Raw genomic sequence first — 22,135 nt, forward strand, 5'->3', positions numbered from 1 at the left:
GGTGGAAAGATCATTCTTTGGTGATGCTTTCTGCAAAGGGGACAGGACGACTGCACCGTATTGAGGGGAGGATGGATGGGGCCATGTATCGAGAGATCTTGGCCAACAGCCTCCTTCCCTCAGTAAGAGCAATGAAGATGGGTCGTGGCTGGGTCTTCCATCATGACAACGACCCGAAACGCACAGCCAGGGCAACTAAGGAGTGGCTCCGTATGATGCATCTCAAGGTACTGGAGTGGCCTAGCCAGTCTCCAGACCTGAACCCAATAGAAAATCTCTGGAGGGAGCTGAAAGTGACAGCCCCAAAATCTGAAGGATCTGGAGAAGGTCTGCATGGAGGAGTGGGCCAAAATCCCTGCTGCAGTGTGTGCAAACCTGGTCAAGAACTACAAGAAACATATGATCTCTGTAATTGCTAACAAAGGTTTCTGTACCAAATATTAAGTTCTGCTTTTCTGATGTATCAAATACTTATGTCATGCAATAAAATGCAAGTGAAGTGTACCTATGATAAAAATTACAGACCTCTACATGCTTTGTAAGTAGGAAAACCTGCAAAATCGGCAGTGTATCAAATACTTGTTCTCCCCACTGTAGATACTTTTGTACCTGTTTCCTACAGCATCTTCACAAGGTCCTTCGCTGTTGTTCTGGGATTGATTTGCACTTTTCACACCAAAGTACATTAATACCTCAAGCTCATTACCATAACGCAACGTTTCCTATTCATGAAAATCGCAATTGAAATGAAATAAATATATTTGCTCTCAAGCTTAGCCTTTTGTTAACAACACTGTCATCTCAGATTTTCAAAATATGCTTTTCAAACATCTACACAAGCATTTGTGTAAGAGTATTGATAGCCTAGCATAGCATTAAGCCTAGCATTCAGCAGGCAACATTTTCACAAAAACAAGAAAAGCATTCAAATAAAATAATTTTCCTTTGAAGAACTTCGGATGTTTTCAATGACGAGACTCTCAGTTAGATAGCAAATGTTAATTTTTTCCAAAAATATTATTTGTGTAAGAGAAATAGCTCCGTTTTGTTCATCACGTTTGGCTAAGAAAAAGACCGGAAAATGCAGTCACTTACACCGCCGAACTTTTCCCAAATTAGCTTATAATATCGACAGAAACATGGCAAACGTTGTTTAGAATCAATCCTCAAGGTGTTTTTCACAATTCTATTCGATGAAAAATCATTCGTGGCATTCGGTTTCTCATCTGAGTCAAACGGAAAAATACTGCAGCTGGAGATTACGCAATAATTGCGACGGAGGACACCAAGCGACCACCTGGTAGAAGTAGTTTCTTATGGTCAATCTTCTAATGATATGCCTACAAATATGTCACAATGCTGCAGACACCTTGGGGAAAACGTGGAAAATGTAAGCTGACTCCTAGCTCCTCCACAGCCATATAAGGAGTCATTGCCATGAGGCGGTTTTAAAAAATACGGCACTTCCTGATTGAAATTTGATCTTGGTTTCGCTTGTAGCATCAGTTCTGTGGCACTCACAGAAAATATCTTTGCAGTTTTGGAAATGTTAGAGTGTTTTCTATCCAAAGCTGTCACTTATATGCATAGTCGAGCATCTTGTCGTGACAAAATATCGCGCTTAAAACGGGAACGTTTTTTAATCCGAAAATGAAATACCACCCCTAGAGTTCCAAGAGGGTGTTTAACCTCTAGGAGACAGAACACATCTCATTCCTGAACGTTATTATTGCCATGTGGTCCCATGGTGTTCATACTTGCGTACTATTGTTTGTACAGATGAAAATGGTACCTTCAGGCATTTGGAAATTGCTCCCAAGGATGAACCAGACTTGTGGAGGTCTACAATTGTTTTTCTGAGGTCTTTGCTGATTTCTTATGATTTTCTCATAATGTCAAGCATGGAGACACTGAGTTTGAAGGTAAGCCTTGAAATACATCCACAGGTACACCTTCATTTGACTCAAATGATGTAAAATTAGCCTATCGGAAGCTTCTAAAGCCATTACATCATTTTCTGGAATTTTCCAAGCTGTTTAAAGGCACAGTCAACTTGGTGTTTGTAAACTTCTTACCCACTGGAATTGTGATACAGTGAATTATAAGTGAAATCATCTGTCTGTAAACAATTGTTGGAAGAAGTACTTTTGTCGTGCACAAAGTAGATGTGCTAATCGACTTTCCAAAACTATAGTTTGTTCACAAGACATTTGTCGAGTGGTTGAAAAACTAGTTTTAATGACACCAACCTAAGTGTATGTAAACTTCCGACTTCAACTGTAGCTCTGAGTAAAACTGCGTAAAGCATTTATTAATATCCTGCAGATCTGTTACTATTTTATCCTTCTTTTCTTTTATTTTGTGAGTAGCTCTAGATGCCCGTACATGCCTATGCCATCTTGTTAATAATTTATGTGGTGTCACCCAGTTCAAAATAACTTTGTTGCCTTCTAGCAAGTAAAGAGCCCACCCGTTTTGAAAAGATGGCATTGTATTCATATTTCAACTTTGTGATCTTCTCAAGGACTGCATTCGAGGAATTTGTCCTAAAAACGTTCTCCTGTTCCCCTAACTCTCTTTCAATTTCTCTCGGCCTTGTATTGGCACGTTTCATCCTCTCTGATGTATAATAAATAACGTAACCTCTGATTACAGCCTTTAGAGATTCCCAAAGGGTGGATTCGTCAACATCACCCGTGCCGTTAGCTCCGAGGAAAATGGCAATATTCTCCTTCAAATACTGACAACAAGTCTCATATTTCAGCAAGTATGCGTCTAAGCGCCACGGTCGCCGACCTGTAGACATATTGTCGAGATTCAGCACCAATGTGAGAGGAGAGTGGTCTGTAATTAGAATATGCTGATAGGGAAGCTGCTTAAATTAGTTTGGAGTCCAACAAAAAATAGTCAATTCTGGAATATGATCTATGAACTGATGAAAAGAAAGAATAATCCCTATCTGTTGGGTGCGACAGTCCCCAAATATCGACAATGTTAAAGTTTGTCATCAATGTATTTAGACAGACACTGGCATTTGATTGTTGAAGTGACCTTGATAGCTGTTTATCTAAAAGAGATCTAACATACAGTTAAAGTCACCTCCAACAATAACACTTGTATCTGAGATATTTGGTATGGCCTTAAATACCCTTTGAAAAAATAATGGGTCATCAAAGTTGGGTCCCTATAAATTGACCAAGGTTATTGGTTTTTGAATTCAGTGTACCAGCCACAATAATATAAGGCCATTAGGATCTGAAATCGAGGATGATTAAACAAAATTCATGTTTTTTCTTATCAGGATTGCTATGCCTCTTGCTTTTCAATCAAAATTAGACTGGTATATCTGACCGATCCAGCCGACTCGTAGCTTGGCCTGAGCGGAGCGTTTAATATGAGTTTCTTGAAGAAGCTCTATGTCAACATCCAGTGATTTAAGATGGGAAAAAACCTTAGCTCGTTTCACGACATGACCTAAGCCATTACACTTCCAGCTGATTACCTTTATTCCACCAGGTCTACTCTGTGCTCGGTCACTATGTGGCATTTCTTATTTTTGAGCAAATTGTTGCTGTCATACAAAACCCAAAAGAAGAACATCCCACCGTGCGGGAGCTTGTCATGCCACCTGTATTAATTGTGAACATGAAACACAGACGCCATACCCCTCCCGACCCATTACTGAGTGACTTCCCCAAACGAAGCACTCCTTGACTAACACACAAACCTTAGGGTGTCTAGATATACAGCTTGAACTAACTCTTCATCTATTGATTCTCCACACATAAACAAATATTAAATAACACTTAACTCTCACGTTAAGTGAGTGGCTCTAAAACATGATAGGCTAAACTATGCTATATAAGCCAAAGCATCTCACCCATCATATAAGTCCCAATTTCTGATCTTCTGATTGAAAAGACATAGGCAGGAAATTCAAACGCATTCCTGGCCTTTATTTGGCCATTTAGCCGGTCGACACAGCCATTCTGTATCCTCAGCCAGGGAGCTTGCTTGACAAGAACAGATCGGCCTCTTTTGGGTTGTCAAACGTACGTGTTGATCCATTGATTGTCACCTGTTGGCCGCCCTGCATTTCTTGAGCCACTCATCATACTCTTTCCGTTGGTTCCTCACCTCCAAAGTAAGATCTGGGTAGAAAGACACCCTGCTTCAGTTGTAGTTAAGGGGGAACTTTTCACTAGCCAGCTTGAAGATGAGATCCCTGGTCTGGGGATAGTGCAGCCGTGCGATGAATAGCCTTGGTGGTGCGCCCTTGGCCGGCTTCGTTGCCTGTAAATCTGTGTGTGCGGTCGATCAGGATGGCCATTTTGAAGTGTTCACTCCCCAGCAATGCCACTAGCATCGCGAGACCAATTCAGCAGGTTTTCCTTTCTCAGTGTTCTCCTGGATCCCAAATATTCAGATGTTCTGGTGTCTTGAATGCGACTCGAGCATTTCCAATCGGGCTTCCAGGGTTTTGTTGTAATTTCTCTGTTTCACCCTGCCCTTAGTTACCTTCACAGTTTCAGTCAAAGTCCCAATACTCTCTAAGATATCAGCCAACCTTGTGTCCACCTTCTTGCTTAGTGAGTTTATAGCAGATTGTAGGTCAATTTGAGTAGGTTCTGTGGGGAACTCTTGGGAGCTAGCATCTTCAGCTAACTCCTCGTAGGTTCAGCGATGTTGAATTTGGTTCGTTGTCTATCTCCTTCAAATGATCTTGTTTCGTGCCCCCTTTTTTGGTGCCATACTGCCAGACAATGTTTGAAGGTTGTTATAGGTTGTGAGAGATTAAGATAAATATGAATTTATTTCAACATTGAGAGGAGCTCTAACAAAGCATATGTACTCCATAGCACGCTTTCAACCACTCCACAAATTTGTTGATAACAAACTATAGTTTTGCCAAGTCGGTTAGGACATCTACTTTGTGCATGGCACAAGTCATTTTTCCAACAATTTGTTTACAGACAGATTATTTCACTATTTCATTATTTCACATAATTCACTGTATCACAATTCCAGTGGGTCAGAAGTTTACATACACTAAGTTGACTGCCTTTAAACAGCTTGGACAATTCCAGAAAATTATGTCATGGCTTTAGAAGCTTCTGATAGGCTAATTGACATAATTTGAGTCAATTGGAGGTGTATGGCATCATGCGGAATGAAAATTATGTGGATATATTGAAGCAACATCTCAAGACATCAGTCAGGAAGCTAAAGTTTGGTCGCAAATGGGTCTTCCAAATGGACAAAGACCCCAGGCATACTTCCAAAGTTGTGGCAAAAATGGTTTAAGGACAACAAAGTCAATGTATTGGAGTGGTCGTCACAAAGTTCTGACCTCAATCCTATTGAAAATGTTTGGGCAGAACTGAAAAAGCGTGAGCGAACAAGGAGGCCTACAAACCTGACTCAGCTACACGAGCTCTGTCAGGAGTAATGGGCCAAAATTCACCCAATTTATTGTGGGAAGCTTGTGGAAGGCTACCCGAAACATTTGACCCAAGTTAAACAATTTAAAGTCAATGCTACCAAATACTAATTGAGTGTATGTACACTTCTGACCCACTGGGGATGTGATGAAAGAAATAAAAGCTGAAAGAAATAATTCTCTCTACTATTATTCTGACATTTCACATTCTTAAAATAAAGTGGTGATCCTAACTGACCTAAGACAGGGATTTTTACTAGGATTAAATGTCAGGAATTGTGAAAAACTGAGTTTAAATGTATTTGGCTAAGTTGTATGTAAATTTCCGACTTCCAACTGTAACTTTTCCGGCTCTGTATGGGAAGCTCTCCGTTGGCATGGCAGTTTGATAGTGTGTGCGCAATGCTACAGAAGACTTGTTTATTTTCAGCGTGCTTAGTTTGTAAAGTGTTTAACTCGATCATTGCTGTTTCCGCTCTAGGTCGTGGTTATTATCTTTTGGGACTGCACCGGTTATTGATTGCATGGATTAGTAGCAACACTGTTGCGAAGCTTTGACATACAAACCATCCGACGGACAGACAGTGCAACTGCAAGCCTGAAGTCAACAGCTAAGACCCCCCCTCCTCTCTCTCTTCCTTCAATCGCTCCAGTGCTTTACACTGCAGCCCTGCCAGACATATTTGAGTTGACATTTTATTAAAGGGAGGTGGCTTGCGAGTTTATTGTGTATTTTTATTTGAACTATATTGATGTGGTGTTGTACTATTGACTATTTATTATTGCAAATCCTCTAAGGTTGATGACTGGGTTCTTTCTCGTCAATGGTTTCCATGAAGTTGCCGTTAAATTGCTCTGCCATTATTGAATGAGGTATTATTGGTTGGGTTACCTCTGTGCTGTGATGTTTGTTTTATATGGGGTGTCTTGTCTTTTCTCTCCACTGACTATCTGACAAACCACCTACACTTTAGGCAGTCTATTCTGCTGATGTGTGTCTGTCTGGTAGTTGTACTCTATCTATACTACTCTTTTCCATACCTGCCTGGCGCCCGAGCAAAATCTTAATCTTTACCCCACTCTAACAATACCGCTACACTGTATAATGTAAAGCCAGACGAAGTCTATGGCAGGGCCACTCATGGGATATACATTGCCTTCGGAAAGTATTCAGATCCCTTGACTTTTTCCACATTTGGTTACGTTACAGCCTTCTTCTAAAATGGATTAGCAATCTAGACACAATACCCCATAATGACAAAATGAAAACAGTTTTTTAGAAATGTTTGCATATATATTCAAATTAAAAAACAGATACCTTATTTACATGTGTTTTCAGACTTTTTGCTGGGAGACTCTAAATTGAACTCAGGTGCATCCTGTTTCCATGTATCATCCTTGAGATGTTTCTATAACTTGATTGGAGTCCACCTATGGTAAATTCAGTTGATTGGACATGATTTGGAAAGGCATACACCTGTCTATATAAGGTCCCACAGTTGACAGTGCATGTCAGAGCAAAACAAAAACATGAGGTCGAAGAGGTCCGAGAATGGATTGTGTTGAAGAACAAATCTGGGGATGGGTACCAAAACATTTCAGCAGCATTTAAGGTCTCCAAGAAGACAGTGGCCTCCAGCATTCTTTAATGAAAGAATTTTGGAAGCATCAAGACTCTCAAGACTCTTCCTAGAGCTGTCATCCTAGCCAAACTGAGCAATTGTTGGAGAAGGGCCTTGGTCAGGGAGGTGACCAAGAACCTGATGGGAACTCTGACAGAGCTCTAGAGTTCCTCTGTGGAGATAGGAGAAGCTTCCAGAAGGACAACCATCTCTGCAACACTTCACCAATCAGGCCTTTATGGTAGTGGCCAGACTGAAGGCACTCTTCAGTGAAAGGCAAATGACAGCTCGCTTGGAGTTTGCCAAATAGCACCTAAAGACTCTCAGACCATGAGAAACAAGATTATTTTGTCTGATGAAACCAAGATTGAAATCTTTGGCCTGATTGCCAAGTGTCACATCTGGAGGAAACCTGGCCCCATCCCTACGGTGAAGCATGGTGGTGACAGCATCATGCTGTGGGGGTGTTTTTCAGCAGAAGTGATTGGAAGACTAGTCAGGATCGAGGCAAAGATAAACGGAGCAAAGTACAGAGAGATGCTTAATGGAAACCTGCTCCAGAGCGCTCAGGATTTCAGACTGGGATGAAGGTTTACCTTCAAACAAGACACCGACCCTAAGCACACAGCCAACACAACGCAGGAGTGGCTTCTGGGACAAGTCTCTGAATGTCCTTGAGTGGCACAGCCAGAGCCCCGACTTGAACCCAAACGAACATCTCTGGAGAGACCTGAAAAAAGCCTTGCAGCAATGCTCCCCATCCAATCTGACAGATCTTGAGAGGATCTACAGAGAAGAATGGGAGAAACTCCCCAATTACAGGTGTGCCAAGCTTCTAGCTTCATACCCAAGAAGACTCGAGGCTTGAATTGCTGCCGAAGCTGCTTCAACAAAGTGCTGAGTAAAGGGTCTGAATACTTATGTAAATGTCATATTTCTGTAAAAAATATATATATAAATTAGCAAACATTTCAAAAAAAATTGATTTTTCTATGTCATTATGGGGTATTGTGTGTATTTTGATAAGAAAAAAACAATTTTAGAATAAGGCTGTAACCTAACAAAATGTGTAAAAAGTCAAGGGTTCTTAATACTTTTCGAAGGGACTGCCGGCTAGATAGCTTCGTTCATTTTATGACTATTCCCCTAGCTTGCTATGCTACCAGCAATGTCATGGGGTACCTGATTTGTTTGAGAATGCATGGTCTTTCAAAATGGAACAGTAACCTCATAGTGATTTGGTTGACATTTATTTGAAGGTTATCACTTGACTACAGCAGTACTCTGGTGATCTGAGAAAGTTTCAAATTAGCAGGGAGAGCTGTTAAAATGTTCTGGACAAAAAAAAAGTTTTTTACCAGGAACGTCAGTTTAAACAAATTCTTAATTACAATGACGGCCTACCGGGAACAATGGGTTGACGCCTACGGGGAACAATGGTTTAACTGCCTTTTTCCAGGGCAGAACAACGGATTTGTACCTTGTCAGCTCGTTGATTCAATCCAGCAACCTTTCAGTTACTGGCCCAACTTTCTAACCACTAGGTTACCTGCCACCCCTGGGTGGTTATTACCTGGGTGGTTTTTGGCCAGCCTCACTCCTTGGCCCAGGTCTACAATATGACTAACCTTTTATTTAATTTTTTTATTTAACTAGGCAATTCAGTTAAGAACAAATTCTTATTTACAATGACGGCCTACCCCGGCCAAACCCGGACAACGCTGGGCCAATTGTGTGCCGCCCTATGGGACTCCCAATCATGGCCGGTTGTGATTCAGCCTTCAGGAAGTCCCCCTTGCATGTTCTCCGCTCCAATGCCTGCCAAGAAATGGCTTTGACAGTTGAACCATGGTAAAGCTCTTTACTGATGGTGTTTATCACCATGCATAAGTATATTTTTGAATTTAAATCTTCCATTGAGCACCATGTTTCCCTGTATTTCTGATGATCTGGTATTTTTTTGAGTAGAGTTCAGTATTCTTGCTTAGGTCTTATACGGTATACTGTGCTTATATTCCTAATTTATTCCTAATTTGTTCCTTAATTGTCTGTGTTTGGTTAATTATCACAGCATCACAAATGTTTTATTTTGGTCTAAATAAGCTTTGTTAAGTACAAACATTTCTGCTCTAAGTGGCTCTCATTAACATTGGCATAGACGTTTAAAAGTGAAGGAGACTAACAATATTTGGCATTTACTCATGCTAATGAGCTGGAGGTTTGCTGTCAAGCCTGTGTGCAATTGCTTTGATTGATGCATGTAAAGAGGCACTTGAAAGATGGTGCATTCTGACTGGCTCTTTGAAAACCACAGCATGGGCAGCATTTCAATCACAACACCCACTGCGTCTCCTAATGGCACACTCACACAGGCTAACCTGCGTGTACTGTAGTAACGATGTCTGCCAGGGCTGCCAACCCCTCTGGCATGACTGGCACAGTTTGTGTGGGTGGCAGGGCATCAGTGTCCCCTATGTGGGCTATCACTTTCTGCTCTCCAGATCACCAATTAACTCCACTCTAGTGCCTTCCTCGTACAGACCAACGATGTGCCAGTATGGATGGTTTGAGCTGCAATATATCACCTCTACTTTCTGCGTTACAAATGTTTCTGTCAAATGCAGTAAACCAAGTCTGCTCAGTCTTATTCCCCATCACCCGGAATGACAGATTTGCTTTTGGAAAGCCAGACTGGGCTTGGTCTCTTTCGTGACTTTGATTGAGTGGCAGGTTTAAGTCCTGTGACAGTGACTCAACAATCGGGGATCAGTAACTATCACACAAGCCAAAGTATTTATATGTGGGACACGTTCAATTGGAGAACCATCTAATGAGTGAACATGTAGTTCATCTGAAATGTTCTTACGAGAGTTTAAAAACAACATTTATTTTGTTTTGCCTGTATTAAGCACAAGTGTTAAGTCAGCATGGGATTCCTGCATAGATTCCTGCAAATGATTGCCTTGATGCAGTGAGGAATTACCCCTGTATTTTTATGGTCTGGTTTTTGTCTGTCTTGATAGCCTTCTAAGAGCCCATTGTATTTAAATGTCCAAAGCATCCCGCAATTACATTTCCATAGCGCTTACTGATGCTAAAAAAGAGAGCTGAATGTGTGTGAATGTTTTAGTCAGTTTGTTTGTGGATCGTTTGTGTGTGTGTCTTCAATATGCCTCGCTACATGTCTGTTTTTTAGGAAAGAAACATCACCATAGGTCTGAGTGGGTTTAGGAAGAAGTCAGCTTGAAATGGATTTTCAATTAAAAAAAGGCAATTTAGCTGCAGTTTGAGAGGATGGCTCTTGCTCCTTTCCGGATGGGCAGATTTGCATAATTGTCCCATAAGGCCTGAATTAGCATCTGTAAATCTTAATTTGATAATGCATCTCTTCGTCGAGGCGGCAAGACGGAATTGGATTAGGGTCTTAATTCTCATTAGTGTTGTTTGACAAAGATCCTTTTCATAACATCAGTATGTCATCAGCTGAAATTTGAAGGAAATTAATTCATTTTTATAGCGGCATATTGGTCCAGGGCCATCTTCACAATTTGGTTATTTTCCCTTTCATCAAATCTTCCGTTCTCTCTTTAAACACTTCACCTCAACTCTTGGCTTTTAATATTGTTTGACATTCACTGGTGTCATATGTGACTATCATTTTAGTGACTATCATTTTGGCTGATTGAATGCCTCCTCAGTATTCTACTCATGGGGCTCTTTTTGAGTTTCTTTCAATCAAATACGCTGGTCCCTAAAGATCTAAGAAAATCCTACAGTGAATGTTTGTCTTATTTTCATCTGTTGAAAATAATTTTATTTGTGATTTTATTTTCAAAATAAAATCACAGCCAAAATAATATATAATGCTAGGTGCATAGTTACTGCCTGCACTCTACAGGATGCAGAGCATTGGCAATGTTCCCACCTCTGATCTCTGTATTCTCTCTTTTTTTCAGGAAACGAGAATAAACTGCATCCGAATAGCCCGGAAAGGTAAGTCAACATTAATATTTTTATTGACCAAAACGGTGACCTTGTATGTATCTCCCCGAGTCTCTGAAGTCCTGTAGGCTTTACTGTAGCATGTTGACCTTACACTCTAAATGCAACTCCAAAGATGAAAATATGTGTTGGGTTTAGGTCCAAACACTTGTCTTTGTGCTGGTATTCCAGACATGTACTGTAGATGGAGTTTAGCATGTGGAAGAAGAAGGGGGATTTCTCTGAAGATCCATGCTGTTTAGTGTTGAGGCCGACTCTTTCCTTCAGAGAAAAGGACAGCAAGCAGGGAGAGATTAGAGATCAGGCTTTCATCATGTTTGTTTGGGGGGGACACAACCATATCAAAGGCAGTTCCACTGTTCCCGTCAGACAGCTACACTACTCGGAGGGGGAGAGAAACATCTGAGGGCTTTTGGCCCCTGTCTGCTCAAGAAGGGCCCTTCACATCAAAAACACACATGGAACTACCTGAGCCCTTCAATATGAGCAATGTTTCTCCCCCCTTCCTCCCTCCCACTCTCTATCACCCTGCCACAGGGACTCAAATGGAAATGAAAAGGGTATAGAAATTGACTTCTGATGGCATGACAGGCTCTCCCCCTCTGCCGTTGTTCGCTGTTGGATCGTGCTGACTAAAAGTAACGTATTTATAGTTATCATAGCGCTGCAACAGTAAGCTAGTCTTGCTAGTAAATTGACTTGGCAAGGTGCACTTTTCGGTGAAGGCCTCTTTTTGTGACTGAGTAGTGAAAGAGACCAGGCTCTCTTGAAGCATGAATCCAAAAGGCAAGGCAAGCCATTTTAGCTCTGCGTCTCACTCCATCTGCTCCTCACAGACACCCAGTTGGGCTTTGATTAATTACGCCTCGACACATTGATGAACATTACACAGTACATGTCTCTTTTCTCTAGCACATACTGTAGGCAGTGAGAGAGAGAGGGAAAGAAAACATAAAGGGCCTTGATGACAACCCTATGAAAATGTATTTGAACATTCAGCCACATTTGTGTTTTAACTCCCCAAATAGCTTTCAAATGAGTTATTATCAACTTTAGCTACGTTTTAGTCAGCCTTTTAACATCCTGCTTGAAAAACAGGAAATAGTATGGTGGCTGACAGGGTTAAGTAAGAAGACCAGCTTTAGAAACTGATGGAACTAAACTGACAAATAGGATACCCCAGATCATTTTAAATGTCAAGGTACAACACATCAGTGTCAGTGGTTAGTAATTTTTTATCTATGTGATCCCTCAACGTTAAAAATGGTTGCTGCTGCATCACCGCATTTTACTGGTCGTGAAGCGTTACTTTTCAACAGCCTATGATCATCAAAGTGCAGGAAAATTATTTGGGTTTAGATAACAAAGCTGGAGATTGCATATCAACTTCCAGGTGACAATTTAATTAATAATCTCTTGGCTGCTCCCAACACAACAATAGACTTCCATTTATCCTCTAAGTGCCAATTTCCCCACTCTCAGCCAGCCGGTAGGTGTATGGATTAATGTGGAAAAAATGTCATGTTTGGCTAATAGAAATTCCCAGACTAAGTGTGGCAAGATGATCCTATCTGTCCAGGGTGTCAGTTAAATAAATATATTTTTTCCCCCGCAGCCATGTTATTAGGATAAAAAATATAGGCCTGCTCCTGTATTTCACATGATGAATTGAAGTTATACAGTGCCTTGCGAAAGTATTCGGCCCCCTTGAACTTTGCGACCTTTTGCCACATTTCAGGCTTCAAACATAAAGATATAAAAATGTATTTTTTTGTGAAGAATCAACAACAAGTGGGACACAATCATGAAGTGGAACGACATTTATTGGATATTTCAAACTTTTTTAACAAATCAAAAACAGAAATTGGGCGTGCAAAATTATTCAGCCCCCTTAAGTTAATACTTTGTAGCGCCACCCTTTGCTGCGATTACAGCTGTAAGTCGCTTGGGGTATGTCTCTATCAGTTTTGAAAATCGAGAGACTGAAATTTTTTCCCATTCCTTCTTGCAAACCAGCTCGAGCTCTGTGAGGTTGGATGGAGAGCATTTGTGAACAGCATTTTTCAGTTATTTCCACAGATTCTCGATTGGATTCAGGTCTGGACTTTGACTTGGCCATTCTAACACCTGGATATGTTTATTTTTGAACCATTCCATTGTAGATGTTGCTTTATGTTTTGGATCATTGTCTTGTTGGAAGACAAATCTCCGTCCCAGTCTCAGGTCTTTTGCAGACTCCATCAGGTTTTCTTCCAGAATGGTCCTGTATTTGGCTCCATCCATCTTCCCATCAATTTTAACCATCTTCCCTGTCCCTGCTGAAGAAAAGCAGGCCCAAACCATGATGCTGCCACCACCATGTTTGACAGTGGGGATGGTGTGTTCAGAGTGATGAGCTGTGTTGCTTTTACACCAAACATAACGTTTTGCATTGTTGCCAAAAAGTTCAATTTTGGTTCTGACCAGAGCACCTTCTTCCACATGTTTGGTGTGTCTCCCAAACTTTAAACGACACTTTTTATGGACATCTTTAAGAAATGGCTTTCTTCTTGCCACTCTTCCATAAAGGCCAGATTTGTGCAATATACGACTGATTGTTGTCCTATGGACATAGTCTCCCACCTCAGCTGTAGATCTCTGCAGTTCATCCAGAGTGATCATGGGCCTCTTGGCTGCATCTCTGATCAGTCTTCTCCTTGTATGACCTGAAAGTTTAGAGGGACGGCCAGGTCTTGGTAGATTTGCAGTGGTCTGATACTCCTTCCATTTCAATATTATCGCTTGCACAGTGCTCCTTGGGATGTTTAAAGCTTGGGAAATCTTTTGTATCCAAATCCGGCCTTAAACTTCTTCACAACAGTATCTCGGACCTGCCTGGTGTGTTCCTTGTTCTTCATGATGCTCTCTGCGATTTTAACGGACCTCTGAGACTATCACAGTGCAGATGCATTTATACGGAGACTTTATTACACACAGGTGGATTGTATTTATCATCATTAGTCATTTAGGTCAACATTGGATCATTCAGAGATCCTCACTGAACTTCTGGAGAGAGTTTGCTGCACTGAAAGTAAAGGGGCTGAATAATTTTGCACGCCCAATTTTTCAGTTTTTGATTTGTTAAAAAAGTTTGAAATATCCAATAAATGTCGTTCCACTTCATGATTGTGTCCCACTTGTTGTTGATTCTTCACACAAAAATACAGTTTTATATCTTTATGTTGAAGCCTGAAATGTGGCAAAAGGTCGCAAAGTTCAAGGGGGCCGAATACTTTCGCAAGGCACTGTATATGGCTTCTCCATCTCTGTGTTGGTAGTGTAGCAAAGAAAGGGGTCGAGTGATAAATGGCACATATGTGAGAGCAGATCTAATAAACTGGCTCTGCCCTATCACTAAAATGGCCACACCGGTCAGAATTACAGATCACAAAATGGCCGACTGCCAATTCCCAGAAGCAAGGGGAACCCTCAGAATGTGGGGCCGACCCACAGATAAAGGGTCAAGACAAACCTGGAAGAGGGAGAGAAAGGGCTGAAAGGATCTGTGAACCATAGAGAAAGAGACTATATATATCGGCTGGATTTACCGTGTATGAGCTGGACTGTTTGGACGTGCCTGTTGGCGTTTGGATCTGGACCTACCAAGAACCCTGCTATCCTTGATCTTGCCTGTGGCCTGCGTGGACCAGGATGGAGAAACAAACACACAGGTACTGTCCTGTTCGAAATAACTCGTTCTGGGGTGATTTAAGGTGAAAGTTTCCCACGTAATTTGTGACAAACGCTCCTAATCTTGAAGAGATTTGCCACACCTGGTGGAGAATGCAGGGCAAATGGACTAACCGTACCGCTGTTTAGGTAGAGAAAAAAAAATGTTCAGTTAGCACTCCAAAGGGGAGTCAGTTTTTTTTGTGGCTTTGTTTGGTTATGACAGTTTTCTCGTGATAATGAGTATGGAGGGAGCCATACAGTCCCTGTTACAATCAGCGGCCACCCAACAAGAGGCAACTTGAGTTTAACATCATTGAGCTCATCATGATTCAATGCAAATGTATCAGGACACGTTACAGGTCCAGCACCGCACCAACCAGCTGCTCAGAGAGGAGCAAGAGAGAAATACCCGGGAGTTAAGAGAAGGCCTATAGGAGCTAGCGGACCAAATTGGGGCTCAGTTACCAGCTGCAAATACCCAGAGGCGGGCCAATAATTTTCTTCAAGGAATAACAGAGCAGGATGATGTGGAAGCATATCTCACCACCTTCAAATGGACGGCAGAGAGGGAGAGGTGGCCAAAAGAAGAATGGGCAGGGCTTCTGGCATACCTATCAGGGGATGCTCAAAAAGTATATTTTGACCTGGAGTTGAAAGATGCACAGGATTACGATAAACTAAAGGGAGAGATTCTGACTAGACTGGCAGTGACCGATACCGTGAGGGCACACCGCTTCCACCAGTGGTCCTATCGACCTGGACAACCCCCCCCCCCCACCTGGCACGGTAATGGTTGCTACTGGAGACCCATTGATCCGCCGAGGTCGTCGAGACCATCGTACTCGACCAGTTTCAGCGAGATCTACCCCAAGAAGTTCGACGATGGGTTGGTCAGAACAAGGTACTTTCCACCAACCATCTCGTGGGCCTGGTTGAAGGGTATTTTACGGCAGGAACAGCTGAGCAGGCACAGGCCTGGGCGAACCAGCGAACAGAGGAAGACTGTCTCAATGAATTTCCAAGGAACTAGTGCTCCTGTTCACCAGGGATGGGGTTCCAAATGAGATCCTTACTGACCATGGGACCCCCTTTATGTCCCTTTATGGCGGAGCTTTGTAAATTGTGGCAGGTGAAACAGTTGAGGACATCGGTTTGCCATCCTCAGACGGAATATGAGAGATTCCAGCCATACCCTGAAGTCAAAATATCCAATAAATGTCGTTCCACTTCATGATTGTGTCCCACTTGTTGTTGATTCTTCACAAAAAAATACAGTTTTATATCTTTATGTTTGAAGCCTGAAATGTGGCAAAAGGTCGCAAAGTTCAAGGAGGCCGAATAATTTTGCATGGCCCTGTACATGAGAGAACTGAGGATGGATCAACAACAGTTTAGTTACTCCACAATACTATCCCAAATGACAGAGTGAAAAGAAGGAAGCCGGTATCCTGTTTGCAACAAGTCATTAAAGTGACACTGCAAAAAATGTGGCAAAGCAATTCACTTTATGTCCTGAATAGAAAGAGTTATATTTGGGTAAAAACACATTACTGAGTTCCACTCTCCATATTTTCAAGCATAGTGGTGGCATCATGTTATGGGTATGATTGTAATAGTTTAGGGAGTATTTCAGGATAAAACGATTAATGTATAATGGAGCTAAGCACATGCAAAATCCTTGAGGAAAACCTGGATCAGTCTGCTACCCATCAGATACTGGGAGATTAATTCACCTTTCAGCAGGACAATAACCTAAAACACATGGCCATATCTACAGAACACTGAGGTTGTTTACAAAGAAGACAATGAATGTTCCTGAGTGGCCATTTTAACTTAAATATACTTGAAAATTTATGGAATTACTTGAAAATGTTTATCTCGCAATGACCAACAACCAATTTGACACAGCTTGAATAATTTTTAAAAGAATAATGGGCAAATGTTGCACAACACTCGTGTACAGAACCCCAAGGATTAACATCAACGGGGCTGTAAAGTGGAGTGGGTCGAGAGCTTCAAATTCCTTGGTGTCCACATCACCAACGAACAATCATGGTCCAAACACACCAAGACAGTTGTGAAGAGGGCACGACAAAACCTTTTCCCCTCAGGAGATTGAAAAGATTTGCCATGGGTCCCCAGATCCTCAAAAGTTCTACAGCTGCACCATCGAGAGCATCCTGATCGGTTGCATCACCGCCTGTTATGACAACTGCTTGGCATCTGATCGTAAGCTGCTACAGAGGGTAGTGCATATGGCCCAGTACATCACTGGGACCAAGCTTCCTGCAATCCAGGAGCTATATAATAGGCGGAGTCTGAGGAAAGCCCATAAAATTGTCATAGACTCCAGTCACCCAAGTCATAGACTGTTTTCTCTGCTACCGCATGGCAATCTAGGACCAAAAGGATCCTTAACAACTTCAGCCACAAAGCCATAAGACTGCTGAACAATTAATCAAATGGCCACCAGACTATTACATTGACCCCCCCCCCCCCCCCCCCAATTGTTTTGTACAGTGTTGCTGCTCGCTGTTTATTATCTATGCATAGTCCCTTCACCTCTACCTACATGTACAAATTACCTCAACTAAACTGTACCCATGCACAATGACTCGGTACCGTTACCCCCTGTTGTATAGGGGCTTTTAAGTTAGCATTTCACAGTAAGTGTAACGGCGTTCGTCTGTTGAAGGAAGAGAGTCGGACCGAAATGCAGCGTAGTGGTTACTCATGACTTTAATGAAGGAAAACGGAACGATACATGAAATAACTCATAAATACAAAAACAACAAACGGAACGTTAAACCTATTACAGCCTATCTGGTGAACACTACACAGAGACAGGAACAATCACCCACAAAATACAAAGTGAAACTCAGGCTACCTAAATATGGTTCTCAATCCGAGACAACGAGAATCACCTGACTCTGATTTAGAACCGCCTCAGGCAGCCAAGCCTAACTAGACACACCCCTAATCATTCACAATCCCAATGCTATAAAACCCCAATACGAACACAACACATAACCCATGTCACACCCTGGCCTGACCAAAATATATAACGAAAACACAAAACATATTGACCAAGGCGTGACAGTAAGGTTGTATTCGGGCACATGTGACAAATAAAGTTTTATTGGATTTGACAATCCAGGTGTAGAAACTTACCCAGAAAGACTCACGTCTGTAATCTCTGCCAAAGGTGCTTCTAGAAAATATTGGCTCAGGGATGTGAATACTTATGTAAATTTGATATTTCTGTATTTAATTTTCAATAAATTTGCACACATTTCTAAAACCATGTTTTCACTTTGTCATTATGGGGTATTGTGTGTAGATGGGTGAGAAAAACAAATATATTTAATCCATTTTGAATTCAGCCTGTAACTTAACAAAATGTGGAATAAGTCAAAGAGTACGAAAGCTTTCTGAAGGGAGGCTGACTGAATTAGTTGTACCTGTCACCCTTGTATGTCAAGCAAACTTGTGATAGACAAAAGGTTTACCATTGATACTCGTATATAGAACTCCAAGGATGTATCCATTTTGTCAGGGGAGACACAAGGCTCAGAGTCCATTAGTCTACGTGACCTGTACACCAATGACATCTATGGTAATTATCTGAATAAATGTAATAGACTGTAAAAACATTAGTGTCAGTGTACATACATGGCTGCTAAAACTTTGGGACTATCCCCTACCATAAACAGTACTTGGTGATTTTTCATTAAACACTCCGCACCAACCACAAACCTTCCCAAAATGTACTGTAAGAGTTCTCCCCCATAGGGATGAGGTCAGTAAAATGCCCCTGGGCCTGGTAGTAGAAGGAGAGGGCTAAAACATGGCTTCTTTTCCCTTTCCTCTGCCCCAGATCTCATTTTGCCCTTGTGAGCCTCTTTATTCCAACCGCTAGCTAGATATCTAGACCTCTTTCCTTAGGCTAACTCTGACTTTCTCCTCCACTAGAGAATGGCTGTGCAACTGTTCCTAAAGGCACAGTAAGGCTGGTTGCAGGGCTGTTTGGGCCATAAGGAGAGGCTGACACTACACAGAGAAAGTAGATAAGTGGGTTCCTGCTACAAGACATAAATAGCTTCTTGCTTCTCCTTCCATAAGTGTAGAGCTTTGTGCCAATGAGATGAGTAACTTGCTATTATAATAATGGCCTTTACCGTATCTTACAGACACTGGGACACCTTGAAATTATACTGGGGAAAGGGGAGTACCTAGTCAGTTGCACAACTGAATGCATTCAACCGAAATGTCTTCCGTTTTTCATCCCTCTGAATGAGAGAAGTGCAGGGGGCTGCCTTAATCGACATCATTGCCACCCAAGGAGCAGTTGTTAACTGCCTTGCTCAAGGGCAGAACAGCACAGTTTTCCACCTTGCCGGTTAGGGGATTTGAACTAGCAACCTTTCGGTTACAGGCCCAATGCTCTTAACAGCTAGTCTACCTGCCACTGTACTCGTGTTGATTTAAATTAAGCACACTATCATCTTGGATTTAGATTAGTATTGTCTTGGATTTCTTCCAAAAAAAACACTTGTTTTGATGTGGCATTAAACATACTGTGGTTGTACAGAATGTCTTCAAGCAAAGTCACATTCATTAGGGCACACAATTGAAAACGAAAAGGTCCAGGTAGGCACTCTATTTCAGTTTGTGTTCTTCTGTTTGGTGCAGTGTGGCAAGTTTATAAAGACCATCCACAAAACATTCCCCCAGTCCTAGACAACTTTTATCCCTGGCCTCATACAGTATATCTCAACCCTCCTATCCTGTGCATCACTCGAAGACACAAAGGGCTTTTGTTGTCGTAGGAGACACAAATCTTTCCCCGTGGCTATTAGAAGAGCAGAGAAATAGCCGATATGATTTGCCTATTGAAAAGCTCTCACATGACAGTGGTCTGTTTGTGTCTCCCATCCAATTATTTTGTCTAATGAACACAAGGTGTCTATTTTAGCAGAAGCTGATGTGCCGATGAGGTGATGGTGATTCTCTATTGGCTGTTTAAAATGTGGGCACCACACACCCTTTTTGTAAATGTTTTTATTGTGCATTCTGGTAGCCAGAGTTTCGATATGTAACAATTGTCCCTTGAAACACACTGCCATAGAAATAAATTCAACCGTGAAGAGTCAGTCTGTTTTGAGGCATTCTATCTTTTCTCAGCGGTCAGGGTGTTAGTGTGAATGCAGCCATTGTGATGTTAAGAGTCAGGATTTGACAGAGTGATGGCTGTTGTGTATGATAAGCATAGATGATTATTGACCTGCATTTTTTAAGCCTGTACATTTCTTTCTTTCTCTGTATCCTTTTTTTCTGTCCCCCCCTCTCTGTCTGTATCTCTCCTTCTGTTTATCTTGCTCTCTTTCTAACCCACTCTCTGTCCCAACTCTTTTCTCTCTCACTTCATCCCATCTCTGCTTCCCCCCTCCTCCCTTCATCACTCTCTCTCAGCGGCCTGTAAGGACCACCGACGGGCTCTGGAGGTGTCCCAACACTCAGAGGAGATGGGGCTGATCCTGGGGGTGTGTGCTGGGGGCCTAGTGGTGCTCATCCTGCTCCTGGGGGCTATCATAATCGTCATCAGGAAGGGGTGAGTCACTGGCCCACATTTTTATACCACTTCTCGGTCCTCACTCTGTTAGCCAAATAGGTAACTTTCCTCAGAGGCACATGATTACCACACAGGGTGGTAAATGATTTGTTTCCTATTCTCTGGACCACACAAACCATGCTTGTGTATCTGTAGAATGTTGGTGCTATTTTTTAGATTCTACCCTTGAGTCTTCCCTAGAACTCGTATTTGCCTTTCCAAAGGGCCAGGTTGTGTTGGAGAGGGAGACCTTATGGTGTATCAGAGGGACCACACCGTTCTCATCGGCAGAGCTTATCTTAGTGTGAATGATTTAATTAAATGCAAATACAATTTAATTACACATGCCGGGCTGTGGCGTGGCCCATAAATGAGAGGTTCATTGAGAGGGAAAAAGGTATGCTTAAGGTAGATAATTAGCCTAGCCACTAGCTCCCAAAGGTCTCACCTCCCGCAGGTGGTGACAACGAGAGGGTCGCCCCACACACCTTTTATGGTGGCATATGACTCAGATGTTACACCCTACTCATATACTCCCTTTCACATGAGTGACTTGACACAGTGAAGTTTTTTTCTTATTTTAGCTCTATACTTGACATGTTTAGATTTGAAATCAAACAATGGTATTTTCATCCATATCGGGTGAGCCGTTTAGAAATTATAGAACCTTTTGTACATTAGAGGAGCAAAAGTATTCGGACAAATTCACTTGTATTAAAGCAAATGTGTATTAAAGTAGTCAAAAATAAGTATTTGTGTTCCCAAATTACTACATCAAGCTTGTGACTCTACACATTTGTTGGATGCATTTGCTGTTTTTTGGTTGTGTTTCAGATGGTTTTGTGTCCAATAGAAATGAATGGTAAACATTTTGTAAATAAGAGTAGAATGTTTCTAATCACTTCTACGTGAATGTGGATGCTACCATGATTATGGATAATCCTAAATGAATGTGAATCATGATGAGTGAGAAAGTTACAGATGCACAAATATCACACCTAAAATATGCTAACCTCTCACCGTTACAATAACAGGGGAAGTTAGCATTTTTTGGTGGGTATGATATTTGTGCTTCTAACTTTCTGCACTGTAATCTCATTGTCATTGTTTGAGTTCAAATCCACATTTTTGGAGTAGAGCCAAAAGACAAAAAATGATTTACTGTCCCAATAATTTCGGAGAGCACTGTATATACCCCTAATTCTTGAGGGATATTTAAATGCCTCGTGAGCTTAGTTCCAACCCCATCATAACTCAGAATCTGGTCTATGCTTGTTCAGGTGATTACGTCATGAAGCTGGTTGAAAGAATGCCAGGAGTGTCCAAAACTGTCATCAAGGCAAAGGGTGGCTATTTGAGGAATCTGAAATATAAAATATTTTTTGATTTGTTTAACACTTTTTTTGGTTACTACACAATTCCATAAAGAAAAACCCTTGAATGAGTAGGTGTTCTAAAACTGTTGACCGGTAGTGTACATTTACACATTGAGCAGGGATGTTGTAGGGAGAACTCAGTTCATATCGTTTCCAGTCTATTAATCAGTAGCTCTCTGTTGCATTTGCATGGGTATGGAGAGGATATAATTAAAGGTTCCTGTTGGTTCCGGTTAAAAATGCCTTACCAGTGTAACAAACATACTGTGGGTGGCAGGTTAGCGGTTAATAAGAGCGTTGGGCCAGTAAACAAAAGGTTGCTGGTTCAAATCCCCGAGCCGGCAATGTGGAAAAATCTGTCGTTCTGCTCTTT

General features: G+C 41.7%; 1 protein-coding gene across 6 annotated transcripts in view; it reads left to right on the forward strand.

Annotated features, from left to right (window-relative positions):
- Nucleotides 1-22,135, forward strand: part of LOC124019498 (receptor-type tyrosine-protein phosphatase U) — a 348,981-nt gene that overhangs the window by 227,617 nt on the left and 99,229 nt on the right. For all 6 annotated transcript variants that reach the window (XM_046334848.1, XM_046334850.1, XM_046334851.1 and 3 more), the window contains exons 13-14: nucleotides 11,019-11,055; nucleotides 20,248-20,386. In XM_046334848.1, coding sequence (XP_046190804.1) covers nucleotides 11,019-11,055; nucleotides 20,248-20,386 — 176 coding nt within the window. The remainder of the gene's footprint in view (nucleotides 1-11,018; nucleotides 11,056-20,247; nucleotides 20,387-22,135) is intronic.

The sequence above is a fragment of the Oncorhynchus gorbuscha genome, unplaced genomic scaffold (genome assembly GCF_021184085.1).
Source record: "Oncorhynchus gorbuscha isolate QuinsamMale2020 ecotype Even-year unplaced genomic scaffold, OgorEven_v1.0 Un_scaffold_609, whole genome shotgun sequence".
In the NCBI taxonomy this organism is placed as follows: Eukaryota; Metazoa; Chordata; class Actinopteri; order Salmoniformes; family Salmonidae; genus Oncorhynchus; species Oncorhynchus gorbuscha.